This window comes from Microtus ochrogaster (assembly GCF_000317375.1).
Source record: "Microtus ochrogaster isolate Prairie Vole_2 chromosome 14 unlocalized genomic scaffold, MicOch1.0 chr14_random_1, whole genome shotgun sequence".
NCBI classification, from domain to species: domain Eukaryota; kingdom Metazoa; phylum Chordata; class Mammalia; order Rodentia; family Cricetidae; genus Microtus; species Microtus ochrogaster.
In genome coordinates this window covers 7,994,487-8,013,582 of record NW_004949096.1, presented here as the reverse complement: position 1 = coordinate 8,013,582, position 19,096 = coordinate 7,994,487, and the positions used below count along the sequence as shown (strand labels likewise).

The 19,096-nt window shown below is 46.7% G+C and overlaps 1 protein-coding gene across 7 annotated transcripts in view; it reads right to left on the bottom strand.

Moving 5' to 3' along the window:
• The window catches only part of Cd44 (CD44 molecule (Indian blood group)), an 83,978-nt gene extending 68,452 nt beyond the window's left edge, over positions 1-15,526 (bottom strand). For 2 of the 7 annotated variants that reach the window (XM_005364087.3, XM_013352760.2), the window contains exon 1: positions 15,189-15,526. In XM_005364087.3, coding sequence (XP_005364144.1) covers positions 15,189-15,261 — 73 coding nt within the window. In that variant the 5' untranslated portion in view covers positions 15,262-15,526. The remainder of the gene's footprint in view (positions 1-15,188) is intronic. The other 5 variants (XM_005364088.3, XM_005364089.3, XM_005364090.3 and 2 more) reach the window with 5 other exon arrangements.
• Between the last annotated feature and the right edge of the window lie 3,570 nt (positions 15,527-19,096).

The following is a 19,096-nucleotide window of genomic DNA, read 5'->3' as shown; positions in this document are numbered from 1 at the left end:
AGAGAGAGAGAGAGAGAGAGAGAGAATGTGGAAACAGTTTTAAAAGATGCTATTAATTATATGACTGACAGATATGGTGGTAGACTCGTAGCAAGAGAGATCATAAAGAGAGAAATGAATTTTTCAAAAACTGAACTTCAAACTTAGCCTAAACTCACCATGTCTAACCATAATCTCACCCAAACCTCTCTAAGACTAAAGTAAATCACAAGCGTTCAGAGAAGGGAATTCAAAATCTCATTCACTCAACAGGGATTCTTCTAATGATTCTGTATGCTGGGAGCTGTGTTACTGGGGTCAGGACAAATAAACAGGTCACATGCCGTCACAATCCCAGTAGAAGCTATGGCCCAGTGGAGAAGCCAGACCTTGGATAAGTCAACCCCAAGCTCAATGAGTCATGAGAGAAACACAAGGTGTGGTGGGATCCAAGAGCTCGTTCTAGCTGCAAGCCTTGGCTCTGCCAGCTCCTACTGAATGTAGTCTCATCTGGGAACAAAAGGATGCACTGGGAACTAATTAACCAAGCTGCAAGGTGCACAGTCAGGAAATTCACCTCAAAATAAAGCATAAGTCGTGCTGGCTTAAGAGAACCCATTTCCTTCATCACTAGATAGAGCAAAACCCGGTCTCTTTCCTTTGTACAAAACAATCACATCTGCGATGTCCATCGTTAAATGTCCTTGGATAGGTTCATAAATCTTTGAACTTTATTTACTTGGTCAAAAAGGAATGGAAACTCACCACAACAAGAAAAGAATGTAAGAGCTTGGGGGTGCGGGGGATGAGGATATGTGCTGCAAAATGATGCCCTGGACACCATGTGACTGTAACTCTCGTTAGCTCATGTGTCTGGTTAGTTGCACAAGACCGGGCCTGCCAGCATTTCATCACGGATAGAGCAGATGATAACGCGGCCCTGCCCCTCCCTAAGGAACTATCAGCAGTCCGTGGTTGCTGGGAGACGGAGTTACTTTCTTCTGTGGTGTAGCCACTCACAAGTTGCTGCTGTCCCAGTAAATAATCTCCCAACCATGCTCACGTGAGTGACTATAACTAAATTCCACAAGTCACATACAAAAACAGACTTGAGAGCAGCAGGGGAACTCAGTAGGAAGAAGAAAGACTTCAACAGAAGACAAAATAGGAATGAGAGGAGGGAACGGGGGGGGGGCGGGGAAGGTAAAAATGACTCAAAATCATTATATGCACATATGAGACAGTCAACAAAAATTTTAAATCCTGAAGGCCTCTCTCTAAAGCTAAATCATGCAGAATGGAGACACAGACACGAGTTCTGGTGGTATAATCTAGGATTCTAATCCTTAGAGTGCACCAATTAGCTCTGACCTTGTAGTGAATTTAGGAAAAATCATTAAAACTTTACTACGGTTAGGGAAAAAAGTATAATAATGCTAACCACGAAGTTAATGTGAATGCTGGACAAGATAATGGAGCTGAAAACACTTCACGCACATTAAAACACTCCAGTGGAAAAATGTAATAGGAAGGGGAAGCCTGCCATCTCCCTTGGGAGTCATCATCTCTGAGCTTACAGGAATAGATGCGCATCCAAGGTCAGGGTAATTCTCTTTTAATGGATCACTGCAGAGAAGTGATCCTCGTGTGGGGCAGCTCCAGCAGCGCAGAGATGGGTTGTAAGTTGTAAGTTTCTAGTAATAAGGTGCTCAATCATGCAAAAGATGAGCCCAGGAGCTACTGCTTATCAGTTATAACAAGTTTAATATTATTCCTCAATGGTGTCTCCTTTTATGGAAGAGAAGAAAGGATACATTTGAAGCTACTGGGATTGAGAAAAAACATAGACCTCAAATTGTGATGAATCTCCCACAAAGCCTCACTATGAGGTGCAGCTTTTCAGGAAAAAAATCTGGAGGGTGTGGCTCAGCAAAATAAGAAGTTAGCTTTGTGTCTCTGGCTTCATCTTATATTGAGTCTCAAATCATATGTCTACCAGATTGGTAGATACTCTCTGGGGCCTTACACATCATAACAGACATTGCTGCAATGGCAATATAGATCTAACTGAATTCAAATCTGCACAGAAATCTAGAACTTGTGCTGGAGAGGGAAGGACCAGATTCCCATCTCTAATGGATGGATCATGATTGGGCTTAAGTCAATCACTGTGGCCTGAGTTTCCTTGCCCGTCATGTGATCCCATTGGTCCAATGAAAGAAAAGAGGAGTCCTCCAAAGCCCTCTGGGAAAGGTGTTTCTCCATTTTAAAAGAGAGGTGTTTGTGACTAAAGCATCCCTTCTGTTGATGAACACTGGCATAGTTCTTATGCTTGGAGCTGTGGGTGTCATTTGGGCAGCATGAGGAAGACCAACGGCTGTCAGAAGACAACAAGAAGAGCGGTGCACAGTTAGGAAAAGAGTGCCAAGAGTCTTGGCAATATCACCGCGCTCCTGAGGTCACCTGCTCCCATGTTTCTTACTCTGGGGGGAGTTATTCACAGAGATGCCTGCCTGGATGCCTGACAAGTATGGATCCAGATACAGGCGGTGGATAACAAGCATGTGCTTTGCTGCCTCGATGGGGTGTAGCTTCTGGTGAGTTGTGATAGTGGTGACACATCCCTATCTCACCTGCCAAAGGAGATGCATCTGAGGAAGAGAGGGTAAGGAGAATGCTGTCATCACGATGGGGCAGATGCTCTCTGCTTTTCTTTCTTGGATTAGATACGGTGGCCGACAATAGGCCAGTTGGAGCAGGTGATGCCTATACCATTTGGTAAGTTTTTTTTAACCTTCTGTTTCTTCAGAATTTGCCTTCCTTTGCCACTCTGACACATGCTTCTAAAAGTTCAAGTCACTTCTTAGATTCCCCTGATTCCCTTCTGCCATGGGCTATTGCAGAGATATGTGTATTGCATATACAGATATGATTACCAAGAAGCATCTGTATCTGGAGAACTTTTATACAACCCAAAAGGGAGGCCGCCAAAGGAGGCTTGGTTTAGCTCATATCACTACAGGGAACTTTGACCACACTAATCAGATCATGTTTTTCACACAGAGCTAGTGGGGTTCTGAGAAATCCAACAAAAGGGGACCCCAAAAAACAAGGAATGCTGCAAACACAGTTAATTCTGAAAACACAGTTAATGCTGGTTACTTATGGGCTCAAGAGGCTCAGAACAGATGGGATCCCCTTTGTATATGCCTAGATTGTGGGTGTCTCTTCCATAACACAGGACACACGTAATTAAATAAGGGCTCATCTTTGTTTAGTGTCTGTCTCTCAGGCACAGTTGCTTTCAGGAAGTACTGGCGAGACTGCTTGGCATCTCAAGTCACTTCCTCACTGTCTAGCAGATACTATAGTTTCACACATCTTGTTGACACAACCCATGGAGCATATGACCATCAACTTTTCTCAGAATCCCAAAGGTCAGGCTAGGTTGCTCTGGGTCTTTTGTTTCAGTTGCCCCATAAGTGAGAAAAGATCCAAAACACACCAAATAAGAGAAGCAAGAAAGTGAACAGCTCTAACACAGCAATAGTCCCCAAAGAGTATAGTCACCTCCACCATTCCCTATCGTGCCACTAATGTACTTCCTCCCTGTTTATAGTCCAGGTATTCTGTATGAGAGCAGTTATACAGTGTTTAATAAACTCTTCTATTATTTCAAAGAGGAGAAATGTACAAAGATTTGCCTAGGAGTCGGAAAGCCTGTGTTTAACTAGCTGATTGTGTGACCTTGGGAAAGTCACTTGAATCCTTGAGGTTTCCTTCCTTTAGATATCAAAGACAAGGGGCCTATATACTTTCCAGAACTTCCTTCTAAGATGGTAGCATCTTTGGCTTGCGGTGTCTAGGCCACAGTAACTTCTCTGTTAGCATCTTCCTTCTCTTTCTGCATTTCTCCATCTTCTAAGCCATATGTTGGTGCTTCTGTGGGGACCCGGTTCAGCTTGCACCTTTCAAGTTGACTCTCAGTACTAGAAAATCAGACAACACCTCTCTCTCCTGTCTCCAGTGCTGTGATTGAGTTACCTCATCAAAAGCATCGAGCCCCACACCACAGTCCTCTGCCAGCCGAGATTCATTCTCATGCCTCAGGAAACGGCAGAATTAGGAAGCCTGAGCCAATACGGAGCCCTCTTAGATAAGAAGAAGTGCAAGCTCTGAGAAGATTGGTGAGCATTCCGAAGAATATGGTTTCAACAGCTGGGGTCAACCAGCAACAGGAGACAGAGATAAAGGCGAAAGTTAGCCCAGGTAATAATAGCACCCTGTAGTTGTGTTCACGTGCTTCAGCCTGACCAGGGAGGAAAAACACCAAAAACAAACCTACTTTCACAGCAGCAAGGGAAGGTGCAGAGGTCAAGGGGAGGCAGAGGAATTATTATCCTAGGTGGCTCACACAGTATTGGACAGATAAAGCCCATAGCCCAAGGTCACACAATTAGGCTTTCACAGGTTGGGAATTAGAGCAGAGCGTCCTAATCTTACCTAGGGGCTATTTCTAATAGACTCTCCACGGAGCCTTTTGTTGATACCTCGGTTCTATCTTATCTTACCTGCCCAGGTAGGGAGTCTACTTTTTCCCTTGGGGATGAGTAGTGGGAAATTTGAGTGGCCAGAGAGGGTTGGCTAGGCCGAGCCTAGAATTCAGCTTTCATGACTCGGATGCCATGCGCTGGGGCAGTCTGGAATGCTGCTGCTGCTTTTACATTCGGGACACACAGAGGAGTGCCCGGTGGCAGCTGAGAATGCAGAGACTCCGGGGCTGATAAAAGTTGTAATTAACATCACGTACAACCCTTTCATCTTCAAAGGCTCTCCTCCCATTAGCCAGTTATTTCTCCTATCACCCTCATGGGTGAGGCATCGCTTTTTTTTGTCTTCTCAGTTTGCAGATGGAGGTGATGTGAAGGAAGGGCCCTTTGCCAGGAAGTCTGGCCTTGGTTCAAACAGGAGATTCCTGGCTCCAAGCATCTAGCTTGACATGGGGTGATGGGAAAACAGAATGAACATGAATCAAAAGAGAAGGCACAAGTCACTGAACCTGTCCTCTGGGGTAAAAGACTATTTTTATACTGTTCTGGAAGGGGGCGGGATCACCAGTGTGGCTCCTTATCTAGGCTCAAGGCCGGCGAAACACGCAGGAGATCATACACGACTTTCACAAACATAAACTAGAGAAGCCTGGTGCTCTAGCATAGTGACACTGATGTGACAAGGGGGAGCCAATCCTCTCTGTCCACCGCAGACATCACTAACAGATCACAGCATTCTTTGTGTACAGATTATGCTTTTAAACACAGAACCCCAGGCAGCCTCTATGATCAGTAATAAATGTCACACGAACAGAAACCAACCTGTGACTGATGCCACCCTTCTTTCCAGTTGTCAATTACACAGCTCACTAGAATGAAGTGTGGTCTGTCACCTCGGTTTTTTATAGCCGAGGAAACAGAAACAATGATAAAGGAAGGACCATGCCCACAGTCGTTCTGTGACCGAGGCGAAGGGCTGTCTGCTGTCTGCACGTGGGTTCCCACTCCTCCTAGAGTAACACAAAGTCTGTGTGACTGGTTGGAAGTACAGACGGCAGAGCCATGGTCAACAGCTAAGGGCACGAATGTGACATGAGGCATGAATTTATCTGGGATTTCATTTCAACCAGTGGTTGGTGCGTTCCAGATGGGTATGAGCTGGGGACAAGCAGAAAGGGGCAGCCAGACTGAAAATCTTCAGTGACCAGTAGAAGACTGAAAGCAGACTGGGTATTCAACCTCTGAGCCACTTTGAAAACCTCTGCCATAACACAGTATTTGTGATTTCTTTTTTTCCCCCCACTGAGCGATAATTTCTCTGGATTGATAAGAAGAAAAAATTAACAAAGATCTAGGAATCTCTTGGTAGAAACAGTGAACTGTGTTGTACAGTGCCTTACTTAAGTTTGTATTTTATATACATGTATAATATGTATAAGGTGTGCATATATGTTATTATCATCATTTCAGTTTATGTGTATGGGTGATTTGCCTGAATGTATGTCTATGTACCATACCTGAGCTTGGTACCCTCAGAGCCCTTGGAGCTAGAACTACTTACTGACAGTTGTGAGCTAGCATGTGGTACTGAGAAAAGAACCTGGGTCCTCTGGAAGAGCAGCCACTGCTCTTAACCTCTGAGCCACCGTTTCAGCCAATATGTGCCTGTATTATAGTGCGTGTTTTACTGAGTTCATGGATCATTTTGCAGTGACATGCTGCAAAGTCTCCTCGAGGGAGGCTGAGAAACCCAGAATGCTTACGAAGCTCTGAGAGCAAAGGACATAGTTGTTTCTTCTCTTCGGAAGTTGGATTTCCAGGCCCTTTGGGACAATATTGTTTGAATCATCACTTGAAGCAAGGAGTGTTTCCATCCTGCCCACGGTCCCAGGGCTGGTTTTCTTCAGTGGAAGCCGTGAGCCTTGGAGGCACTGCTAACTTCTCTGTCCTGGACCACTGCACCTGCCCATTTCCAAGAGGAGGGAGAATTTGGTGGCGCACAAGGAGGGAAGCACCTTGTCCCTAGGAGTTACTGTTGCCTGCTGGTGTTTATGAAGTGCAGCTGGGTCATTGTGCTTTTTTCTGGCATGGATTAATAATTCACTTCTGACATTTAATCTACACTGGGCACCACTTTTCAGGACTGTACGAGCTTAGTATTATAGTAGTGTTTTTGTTTCCCTCGAGTTCAACTTGGGAGAGAGAGAGAGAGAGAGAGAGAGAGAGAGAGAGAGAGAGAGAGAGAGAGAGAGATAGAGAGAGTGAGAGAACCAAAATCTCAAATCTCTCTTGTTTCTCAGCCATGAGGTCTCCAACACCACCACCTCCTCCCAAGACAAACTCCAGCAACAAATGTCTGGTTACACAGAGAAGCTCCTTGATCTGGAACCCATCAGTGGGAAGAAACAGTACTCATTCTCTCTACCCCACCACACATTTTTCAACACAGGGACCAAAAAGCCCACATCTCTACTCAGAGTGTTACTGAGAACAGGGTTTCAGTGCTGGGGGTTCACTATATACAAGGTCAGATTGTAAGGTAAGGACCGAGTCACAGATGTAGCCAGACCTAAAGGAAACCAAGAGGCCTACTCTACTAGACAAAACCTAATGGGTTTTTTATCCTCCTGGCCTTGCCCAACACATTAAACCTTAAGAAAGGTCCACTTAAGATGAAGAAGCTGCCCAGAAAAGAAACTTCAAGGAGTTTGAGATTTGCTGCAAGACACCCTGGGAGGCGTGGGGTTTGGGTAGGATGGTGGGGGTAGGGGTCCTATGGGCCGAAAAGAAAAGGCAAAGTTGAAATAAGATAACCAGAACTTACCAAAAGGATCTCAAATAGTTATTGATGGTGATTTCTTCCAGATTAACTCTGGGAATTTTATTGAGTTAACTGTCTAAATATTTAATGAGAGCTTACTGTAGTTGGGGAAATATGTCATAGTGGGGAGCTGCAGTATCTGCAGACATGTTCATGAGGCATGAGTTTTCCATCAGGAGCTTTGAAGATATGCAGCCACAGTTAAAGAGCATTCCTTTTGCTTCTTTTTAAATTAAGTCTTATTATTTTATGCATATTACACACCCACGTAATATATGTGCATGTTTCTGTGTGTTCAGTGCATGTGCACATGGAAACGGGAAGACAGCCTCATATTGTTTCTTAGAAGTGCTTCACCCTGCTTTTTGGAGAGAGGCTCTCCCACTGGCCTGGAGTTGTCGAATAGACTTGGTTGACCACCCGAGACCCCCAGAGATCCTGTCTTCCCGGCATTGGGAACTGTAAGTGTACACTGCCACTCCTGGCTTTTCACGAGAAAGCTGAGGACTAGGCTTAGAGCCTTGTGTTTTCCAGGCAAGCGTTCTACTGACTGAACCATCATCCTAAGTGGATTTTTAATGAATGATCAGGAGGTTCAACTTGCGGACAGCAGAGGAAGCGAGCGCACTTAGGAGTGGCTAAATGGAGGAGCCTGACTTCTCGGGAGTCATGAGAAGGAGTAGCCCCATCACAGAGATCCAGTGCAAAGACAAACCGTTGGCAGATTTCCTCTCCAACCTCACCCATGCATGCATGACCTGTACTCTTTGGACTGCCCTGAGTCCATGCCCTCCCTTGGCTGCTGGAGAGACCCCACGACTCTCTGGTAGCTACACAAATGACAATGATGCAAATAGTCCTCTCTAGGCTTCAAGTTGGAACTCATCTCTGTTGGCCTTAGCTTTCCCGACAGGGTGCAAACATCTGTGCCTGACATACTATGTTTTTTTTCTTTTGGAACCTACAGAGATGGGGTCAGGATTGTAGTGAAATGACTGTCAAGGCCAAGGACAAGCGCCAGCTGCATGTACCCACTCTTCTCCCTTGCGTATTAGTTAGGGAAATGAACACTTGCAAAAAGGTATCACTATTGTCCTTTTTAAAAATGAAGTAAGGAACAGTGCCACCTAGGTCATGGCTTGGGGGTAGGTGCTTTTGAGAGGTACTGCAGACCTGCTTGATTGAAAGTAAAGAGATACAGGACATTAAAACAGATGGGGAATCCTGAATGAGTTCCTGTCATGGGGCCAGAGGCCTACAGCCCTTCCTACAGACTAAGTCACTTGTGCCCAAAGTGACTTCTCATCCTGGGTGACTTGTTTCTCAGCCGGAGGGCCCCAGGGCAAAGGATCTTATTCCCTGAGCAATGGTCACCTGCTTCACCAAACTGATCCCAGGTCACTTGGTTTACCACAGAGCTGGGAAGGAGGGCTCCTATGAGCTAACTACTCCGAGCCCTAAATGTGTACAACCTAATTCCTGGCAGAATCATTCCTCGGTGACCTTCCTCCCCACCCTGGGTGCAGAGTCCCTTAAGCAAAGAATTAAGTGTGCTGTTTCTACTCATTTGGTCCTCACTTCAGTTTTCTGTATCCATAGCCACAGTCTTAGATTATGGAAAAATATCAGTCAGCAAAGTCCACCTTCACCCAGGGGAGAAGTAATGAAGAGACTATGAACCAATCCTCTCTCACCGTCCATTAATTTACCTCACCGAGTCTACACCTCGCCAGCACCTCACCACCAGAAAGGGACTAGACTCCCCTTCAGGTATCAGAATAAGTGAGCCACTCCGAGGATGATCAGGTTATCTTTTCCCTCCCGCTTTTGGCAAGCCCAGCCCTCTCTCTGACGTATTAAAATGAAAGCCAAGGGGCTAGAGAGATAGCTCAGAGGGTAAGAGCACCTTCTGCTCTTTTAGAGGACCAGAGTTCAGTTCCAAGCATCCTATGCGGCCTCACTGTTGGCTGTAACTCCAGACCCAGGGCACCTGACACTCTCTTCTGGACTCCATGGGCATCTGCACTCACAGGACCTGGGTTTGAATCTCAGCCCCCAACACTTTACAACCATGTGGCCTTGGCCCGCTTCCTTAAATTCTGTGCCAAGTTACCTCGCGTGAAAAGGGATAATAAAAGAACTATTTTTGTGATATTGGTGTATAATTTAAACAAGTTAGTGTACAGAAAACAAAGAGGACTTCAGTTCTGCTTATTACAATTATTAACATTGGTAAACCTACAACCAGCAGGGGCAGGGGCTCTCAACACGCATGAACTTCCAGCCGTTGTCAAAGGCACAGATGCTCAAAAATCACTGCTCCGATGACTGATGCCTCCTCCCTGGGGTTTTGCAATTAACCTTTACTTTCAAAAGCTGAAGACTTGAGGAAGATTCTTGAAACCTGAGTTTTGTAAATCTCCTCCTGGGTGACTCAAGCCATCCCCACCCACTTAGAATCTGTCTGCCCACACTTGCAGAAAGGAGGGACACTTGCCCCCAGGAGGGCACACCCAGGCAGCTGGTGCACCCCAACCATATGGAGTTTCTGGCTCTGTGAGTCTGGCCCCCACACTATCATCCCCTCATCCCCGTGTTTGTCTCTGAACATTTCAGGGAAAGTGATCCCAGGGAAGGTAGGACCTGCCCCAGCTGTGAGCAACTTCATACTGGGCAAGCTCCATGCAAAGGAAGCTGGTGGATTGTCCTGTTAGCTGCCAGACTTCCTGCAGATTAGCCACTTTGGGAGTATAGTAGTGTCAGTTTGGATAGCAGGTCATAGAAGATACCAGAATCTTCTGGGAGGTGTTTCTGCCTCTCTCCCTCCTGCTGCCACCTGCCAGAAGCAAGTGTGGGTCAGAGGTTGTGTGGACCTCTTTCCCAAGGACTCAAGTCTCAGACCAGCAACTCACAAAGCCAGCCATTCCTGGGCAGTGTTTCATTTTGATGTTTAAGAGTGGGTTTGGTGTCAGCACCCAGCTCGCTTCTCACCCAGCCATTCCCTAACCTGCTCCTTACAGTACTGGCCCCAGGGCCAGCAGCCACCAAAACCACAGACGGGCGGGCTCTCTGCTTGGGAAGAGGACATAGGAGTCCTACTGTAAGCTGTTGGCCAGCCAAGCCTTCTCCTCACCCTGCGCAGGTTAATAGCAAAGCCGTCAGCACACTGGCATGTACACACAAAGACACTTGCACTTCCGGGGTGTCAGGCAGCCTCTATACATGAGAACTTTTCACTGTTTGATACCTTATTTCAGTTCAACATTTCTGGTCCTCTTTGTGGGCCAGCACTGAGGTCTTGGGACTCAAAAATGGTTGAGATATAATCCTTGATACCAGGGCAGTGTATGGAGCTGCAGAAGGCCAATGGCAGAGGCAGTCTTCCCATTCCTGCCTAACGGCCCTGGCTCCCCAAACCCTTGCTGACTAGTTTGGAGCTAGTATGGGTTTTGTTTGGTTGGTTGGTTTTTGTTTTTGTTTTTAGTTCTGAAGATCAAGTTCGGGACTTTATGCCCGCTAGACAAATACTCTGTCACTGAGTTTCGCACTAGCCCCAGGAGTACTTGGAGAGAAATTTCTACCCACTAAGAGAGTGAAAAGTGGGCTCAATTTTAAGGACCTTCTTTTTTTAAAAAAAAAAATGCTTGTGTGTCCTCATTTAAGCAAAGGTACAAAAAAAATTGAGTCATCAGCTTCTTGTTGTGCAAACCCCAAGAATTTCTCTCTGAAGTAGAGAAGATCCCCTTTGAAAACTCCACGGGGCCAGGAAGTAGCTGCCACCTGCTCCAGCTCGCTCTTTCACAAGATGATTTCCCTCTCACGCTCTGGGTGGGGTTGCTAAAATGGAGGTACTGATGAACCTCATACCTTGTCCCCAGCCCCAGGACAGACTGGTGGGGAAACCATCTCTCCTCCCCCACTGCCTGTTTACTAGTGGGGCAGAGTCTACCCACTTGAGTGGCCACATGTCCCCTGGAGGTTCTCAGTGGATTTTTGATTCAAGATCCGTGACTTCTCTAGAAAGCTACGTCCACCCACTGCCTGGGATTTCAAGACTTCCCCTCAAATGGGGTCTGTATAACCGTCCAAAGAGTCCATAAAAGCGGCTCTCTATGGGTCATTGCTTCCAAAATGCCTGTGAGGGAAACATGAGAGTGAGTGTTTGTGGGCTTTTCTTAATTTGCAGGCAAAGGGTGTTGCCCTGACTTGTCTCTTGGGCAAGGAGCAACCTCTCCCTTTTTGCCAAACCTACAAATGAGAGCATGTCTAAAGGGGCAACCGGACTCCGATAAAGGAACTGACTTATTCCAGCAATAAATAACAAGGTTGGCGTGCCTGACAGCTGTGGCTGAGCCCGGAGACAGGGACAGAGGAGGGCGAGGCAGAGCAGTCAAGAGCCTACCGTCTGCTAGAGGGTGGCAAGAGAAGCCATTCATGATCACTTTGCTGACTACAGAGGACTGGAACAGTGAGAGACAACACACTATTTCCGGAATCCTCCAAAGGTGGTGAGGGGGTGATGTTAGATGATGGGGTACTCCAACTCTACCCCTATGTTCTTGGGTGAGACCCATTAGTTCTGAGTCTCTATTTCTTTATCAAGACAATGGTGTTAGGAAAGCACTAATGTGTATGACTATTGCAAGGCTAGGTAAGAAAACCTACCACTAAACTCCACCTGAATCTGAGCAGTGGGTGGGACTTCTTAAGAACTCCAGATGTTGAGTGGCAATAGTAACTTGCCAGGATTTTAAAATGGGGCACTCCTAACTTTTCAGTGATGTTCTGGAAGCATTAGAAGCCCTAAAACAAGATGGATCCCTCTTGAGCATCAATTTCCCTTAGGGAAATTAGTGTTCATTATTCTTAAACTCAAACTGGGTATATTGAGCCATAAAATACAAAACTGTGTGAGTGTGAGGGAGGCTGTAATGAAGGTGCTAAAACATTATCATGCCACACCCCCTTTGGCCACGCCCTTCCCCTCAGCTCTTCAGGGGAGATGGTGGGACCCCCACAGTTCTCCAGAGACTGGAGAGTTTTAGGGTTGTCCTCACGCCCTAACAGAGTGGGTGGGGGAAATCACCAATCCCTATCTCCCATAGTCTGCTTCCTCTTAGGAAAAAGAAGGGCTTTTTTCCCCCTAAATGATCTTTGAAGTTCCCATCTCTGAGTCTTGGTCAGTGAATCAGGAAATTTTTCTGGAATGAATTTAAGGAGATCTGTCATAGACCAAGAATTTCATGTGGTCCAGCGTCCCCTCCTGTGTAGGGGGAAGTTGGCAGAAATAGAAACTTTTCCCCTCAGCTGCCTGAGTCTCCGACAGCTCATCCCTGCGTTGGAAGGAAGTGGGTGTCCTGTGAGGGCAGGGGAATAACTGAATGAATGAACCAAGTCTAACTTCAGTGGGGATGGAGCTCACTTCCGTACTTCTTCACATGGGAAGACTCCACCAGGGCTCTAACTGCCAACGGAAAGCGGGATCCAGAAGGCTCGGGTCAGCCCCAAGACGCTCAAATGCACTCCTCTTTCCCAACAATGGAAGGAAAATTTCCTAGCAATGTTCTCTGGGTGTGGAGGAAAGGCCACATGTGCCTATGGAGACTCCTTCCCTCTGCCTTCTAACCAGAGCCCCCAACGCACAGCACAGGGTGCCTGGGGCTGCTTGGTTTATCTGGGGACACTCTTCTACTTTTTGACTTCTGACACAACTCTGGGCAGTTTCTCCTCTCACTGCGCCCCTGCCCCACAAAACTTTGCCCAGTCTCAAAGCTTCCCCATCTTCCAAAACCAGTCACTCCTAGAATTGGGGGGGGGGGTACGATGGTGCCTCTTTTCTCCGCCCTGCCCTTTTTCCTTCCCTCTGCCTACCCAGACCCACATCCTCTAAGTCAGATCTCATTTTCCAGTCTCGGTTCCTTTCCAACAATTTCACAAAGGCATGAAAGCCAGTCTTAGGCAGTCATTACTATGGCCCTCGGTGGCCCTGCTTCTCCTGGTGCCACAAAATGTATACAACAGGAAGGCGAAAACCCCAAGGCAGAAGGGAGCCTGCTGATCTCTAGGACCTGACTCCCCAGGGGTCAGAGGGACCAAGGACCTGGGAGTAGGCTTTTGAGAGCAGCCAGGAGATAGGCTAAGAAAATACAGCCACAGCAAAAAGGTGTGGGTGTCCAACCTTTCTCCTTTTCCGAGAGGCCAGATCCAGGGCTCTCTCTGCCCTTCCCCAACCCGTCCTGAATGTTTCTGCCTTCTAGGGGCTCCATTGGAGCTCTGGTTCCTTCTGGAAGCCTCTGCTGTAACATCTGCTGGCCAGACCGACTCTTTGCCTGATGCCTTTTTGTTTTTGTCCAGCACATGTATTCAGCTATCCCCTGAGAGTCTAAGCTCTGGAGGTTAATGAACCCGAGTTCACACCCGGCACCACTCCACCCCTTGCTGTGTGAATACCAGAAGTAGTCACCTCTCTGAGCCTCTGTTCCCTACTGTTAAAAAGAGAGAGAGAGAGAGAGAGAGAGAGAGAGAGAGAGAGAGAGAGAGAGAGAGAGATTAACACTTCTCACCAAATCACCCTGAGGATAAAATGTGATAGCATATTTGAAATGTGAACTATCTAACATAGAGCTTGGCACAGTAGTAAAGGGAACCAATAGAGTCCTGCGGCTATTCTTAACACTACTTGTATTACTTCTGCATCAAAATTCAAAATTTATGGTCTCCACCTAGCATGTCAAAATACCCAGGTTGAGCACCCCCACACTCGAGTAGTTTTAATAAATTCTTGCTGAGAGGAGCTCACTGTAGGCTGAACTGCCTTCATGACCCAGCCGGCATTTCTTAAAAGAAAAATTAACTGTACTGGTGTTAAACAAAGCATTCGTAGAATTATCTGTTCACATATAGACAAAGGAAGGGAATGTTTGGAATTGAGCCATATTGAATACCTGACCCTAACTCCTCCCCTCCACAGCCACCAAAGCCACCAACCTCATTTAGATGGCTTATCATGGTCTCTGCATTAACGCTTGTGTGTTACCCTGATACAGGTCCCTTCTTGCTCTGAAGCTGCCAGGCAGCGAATAGGAACTGTGTTGCCCTTTAACTTTGCCGGCACTGGCAGAACCAGGGGCTGCATGTACTGGACAGCTGGTCTAATCATTGCTTCTCTTATGTGCCCTCCTTGGCCCAGGCTGGAACATCTTGGGCATTCAGAGCGTCAACACAGAACCGGTTCAAGCTCCCACAAGTTAAAGCAGTTGGTGACCAAAGCAGACTGAAAGAGCCCCCCCCCCCCAAAAAAAAGATAAAACCTGTCTAAGCCCGGAACTCACTCTCTTTAGCTTCCAGGGGTTCCTTTCTGAAAAGATCATTGCCAACCCTCTGACTTGCCACTCCCTGCCACCTTGAGGACTACCCTACAGTTTTCCCCTCCAGCTCTGCCCCAGTCCCTGCCTCTGCACTGACACCCACGGCAAGCCCAGCCCTGCTCGGGGGAGCCCCTGGGCACCGGAGCCTGTTAGTCCGGACACCGGCTGCGTGCATCCAAAAGTACAGTTACTTTTGCGCCATGTGCTCCGACAAGAGCCAGCGACCTCGCCCAAATTCTGCGGCGGGCAACCTGCCCAGCCAACTTTCTTCTCCCTTTCTCTTTTTCCTTTCACCAAAGCGGCGCTTCCCAATAACAAACTGTCCAACAGCGTAACCGCAAACCGAGCTTTGCTTTGCTGAGCTCACTTTACTGTATTCCCTACCCGGGCTATTCAACCCAGGGACATCCTGCTGGAGTCCCGGGACACTTTGCGTTCGCATCCTGGTTGCCCAGGCTAGGAGCCACTCACCGATTTGCTGCTGTGCCAGGCTCAGCTGCAAGAGGCAGAGTCCCCAAGCTGCGTGCCACCAACACTTGTCCATGGTGTGCGGGATGGAACCGAGGGAATCTAGTCGTCTCTTAAAGAGGGTCGCGGGGAGCGGGGGGGCAAGGAAAATGGATGGAACCTGTCACAGGCTGGGGGCCGCTGGGCAATGAGGCCGCCTCGGAAGTTGGCTGCGGTTTTTATTCCAGGCTTTGAAAGAGTGACCTAAGAGGGAGGGAGCGCTCAAAGACACACCCAAAGCAAGGGGGCTGTGACTAAGCAGCCAACGGAGGTTTAAAGACACACCAGCCTGCTTTCGCTGCTGCTCTGAACTCCTGCCCTGCTCTCCCTGGCAGCTGAAAATTGCTACCGCCCCCGTTTGCCCATGACCCATCCCCCCCAGACCACTCCACAGGTTTCCTTCTCTGGCCAGCCCTCCTGCGTTGGGGAGCATTGCCTGGGAACAGGAGAATGACTGAGTCCCGTGACCTCACCCCTCCGAGTTCAGACTCAGGCCTCTCCTTTGCCTCTAAACTTCTGGGAACCTGGCTGTGGAATGACTGTCCGGTTTCCCCGGAAGCTGGACATTTCCTAGGGAGGAGCTCAGACAAGAGGGAGATCCTGTTGGGAGAATGGTGCCTTCCAGGCCAGGGTGGGGATTGAAAAGTGGGGAAATTGTGGGCGTGTTCATTCCTCTTTCCCTCTGAAAGAAGTCCAAAAATCTCAGTGGATCTCTGCTCAGGGAAACCTAGTGATGGCCAGCCACATCTGACTCTACTCTGTCAGCCTCCCGCCCAGCACGGCACCTCTAACCTTTCACCCACTCACCAACACGCTTCGTTCATGGTCTCAAACATCTACTGATCCGTCTACCAGTTCCTTAAGTCCTTTTAGGACTCACACATCCATCCACCGTCTTCGTATATGTGCCCCAACCTAGCCGTACTCCATCCACCACCGACTCTTACATCCATCCACCCATACAGTTTCCCCCACCATTCCATCGGTCATCCTCATATCCCTTACACGCTGATCACTTCTTTCTTGTTTGCATTATTCTCCCTTTGCTGCAAACTTTAATTCACTTCCTTTTATTTCTTACCTGATAACTCTCACAGAGCATTGCCATATTCTTCAAGGGAGACATTTCAAGGCTGAAAACTGGGGAAAATCATATTTTAAATCACAATTCCTTATCTTCTCTTATATGCTGTGGTTACAGTTTGGACAACAAAGGCGGTGTTTATTTTTCATATAAAACACTAAAAGCAAATCCAAATGAGCTTCATGCTGAACGGGAAACATGGAAAACATGCCTGTGGCAAGACCCTGAAGGAACCACGCCAGAATTTCTGAGGGAAAGTGATGTTTTGGGATTTATGGGAAGAAAGGGAAAGAGTGAGAGAAATGTATCCAACCACCTGCCCACCCGTTTATTCATCAACGCATAACGAGTGCCCATGGGTATCAGGATAAAACAAACCTGCTTTGTCCCCAGGCACTAGCTTACAGTCACAAGCCAGCTGCTGCCTACAACATGAAATATACTGTAAAACAGAGTCAGGACTGGAAACGATTCAGTGGTAAAGTGTTTGCCACCAAGCATGTGACCCTGGTTTGATCCTTGAAACTCACATGGTGACTCACACAAGTAATTCTCTACTCTTCACATGCATGCCATGGCATAAATGACACACACATACATACACATACAAACACACATACACGCACATGCACAAATATACACACTCATACATACACACATATACACTCACACATATACACATACATACACACATACATATACATGTACACACATACATACATATACACATATAGACGCATATGCACACACATACATACACAACACACACATCATTCCTTATCAGCAGGATGTCACTCTCAGAACACCCAAGGTGTATGTGTGGTATGTTTTTAGGATGCCACCAAGCCTGAGATATGAAGAAAGAAATCACAGTATTTTTTGAGAACACCAATGAGACATTCAAGAGAGATGATATTTGAGGCAGGTATGGAAAGAGAAGGAATTTTTGAGAAACATGTCTCTCACAGGCCATTCAAGCTACTCCTGTCAAGGAGTAGCTGAGATTCAAGACTAGAAAACCAAGCTCTTAGTCCTGTTCTGGTTGCTTACTATTTTATGGCCTCAAGATAGGCAATGAGCTTTTATGGGTCTCCATTTCCCCAAGTGTAAAATGGGCTTGAAAACCGTATCCACTTTATAGAGTTGATGAGAAGGGAGTGGCTTTGGAAGCCCTGCATCTCTTAAACACTGATATGTGTATGCATGTATATTTGTACACATCATACATATGTGTGTATGATATATGTATTCCATATATATAGATGGAAACGGCTTGAGTGTTAGATTAGACGCAAAAACTGAATGGGAGAGAGCAAGACAGATGGCTAGAGAAGACTGCAGGGGCCATCTCTTAGATAGCAGGGAACTTTGAACCGGATTCTGTAGGAAACCAAGAGCCATCATAAATTTTTAAAATGATTTTTATATGAAAATTCACATAGCACAAAACATACTGTTTATCCACATGCTAGTACAGTTAGATGGCGTTTCGTTATTCACAGCATTTTGTCTCCTGCACAGCTTCCTTGTAGGCTGTACAGTTAGAGAGAGCCTTACACTAACATTTTCAGAGACAGCAATGGGGCTGCAAAATCACTGAACCAATTGCCTAGCCGGTCTGTGACTGACGGGGTGTGACTCGGGGATCTGCCTTTCTGAGATGAAGAAGGTTCCTCTTGGCATCTAAACACCAAACACTTTAGAACCATCAGCAGCTGGAAAGAGCAGAACACCCAGCTGTTTGTGACCCAGAGATCATTTACTTCAAGTTCTAAAGGCCCCACCATTTGGGATAAACATCCGCGTGGGTTTGGTGAACTATGGATGGGGGGTGATTTTTGTCTGTTTCTCTTTGAAGATGGGGGAGGAAAATAGGTAGTCACCAGGAATGATGTTTGTTTGTTTTTTGTGGAACTCAGAACAGGACATAGAGTCTAGAACCGAGAATTCACAGTGAGCTGTATTCCTCCCTGACTCTCATCCTACAATAGAAATTCCGCATGGTCATTTTTGTAAGTTAGAATACCATGAGTTCGCTTTGACAAAAATTTTACTCTTAAAAAAAAATGGGTAAAATAAAAACACCAAACTAGATAACCTCAGACCCCACCTAGCTGAACTCCTTTTCTATGGCTTCAGTAAAAAACACTGCTCAAAGGTGTGTGGTAGGAGAAGAAGTGGGGCCGACTAAGAATATTTTGCGAGCTGTAAAGAGACATGCAAATTCTCTAGAAATTATTATTAGGATTCTTTTCCCAGAGGGGAAGGGCTCGCTGTTTCTTCCCGATAGTTCAGTGAGGGGCTGAGACAGCTTGCCCTTATGCCACAAATGACTCATTTTCAATAATAGCCTTACTGAGTCAGGCTCGTCCTTGGGAATTCCTGGATTATCTCCGAGCCCCCTGGAGCCCCTTTCCAAACACCTCACCCACACCACAGGCCACAGGGTCTTCCCCAGCTTCTCCTCTGTGCCCGTGTAAAGGTGAAATCCTTAAACTGATTTAATTTAGGCTCTTGATATCAGTGGTGCATTCGATCAGTCACCTTTTGTAAACCGAACTATGGATGTGGGACACTGGAACGGAGAGTTTGAATTGGTGGGGCTTGACATGAGATCACAGGACTTGGAAAGAAGCCAGAATGCCGTCATCAGCTTCAGCTGAGAAAGCCCAAATCTGAGCGTTGGCTCTGCTGTTATCAGTGACTTAACCTCTGGGAGACTTGGGTTCAAAATGAGGGTAAGGGGACAGTTTTCATAGTTTAGAAATACAAAAAAAAAGAAAGAGGA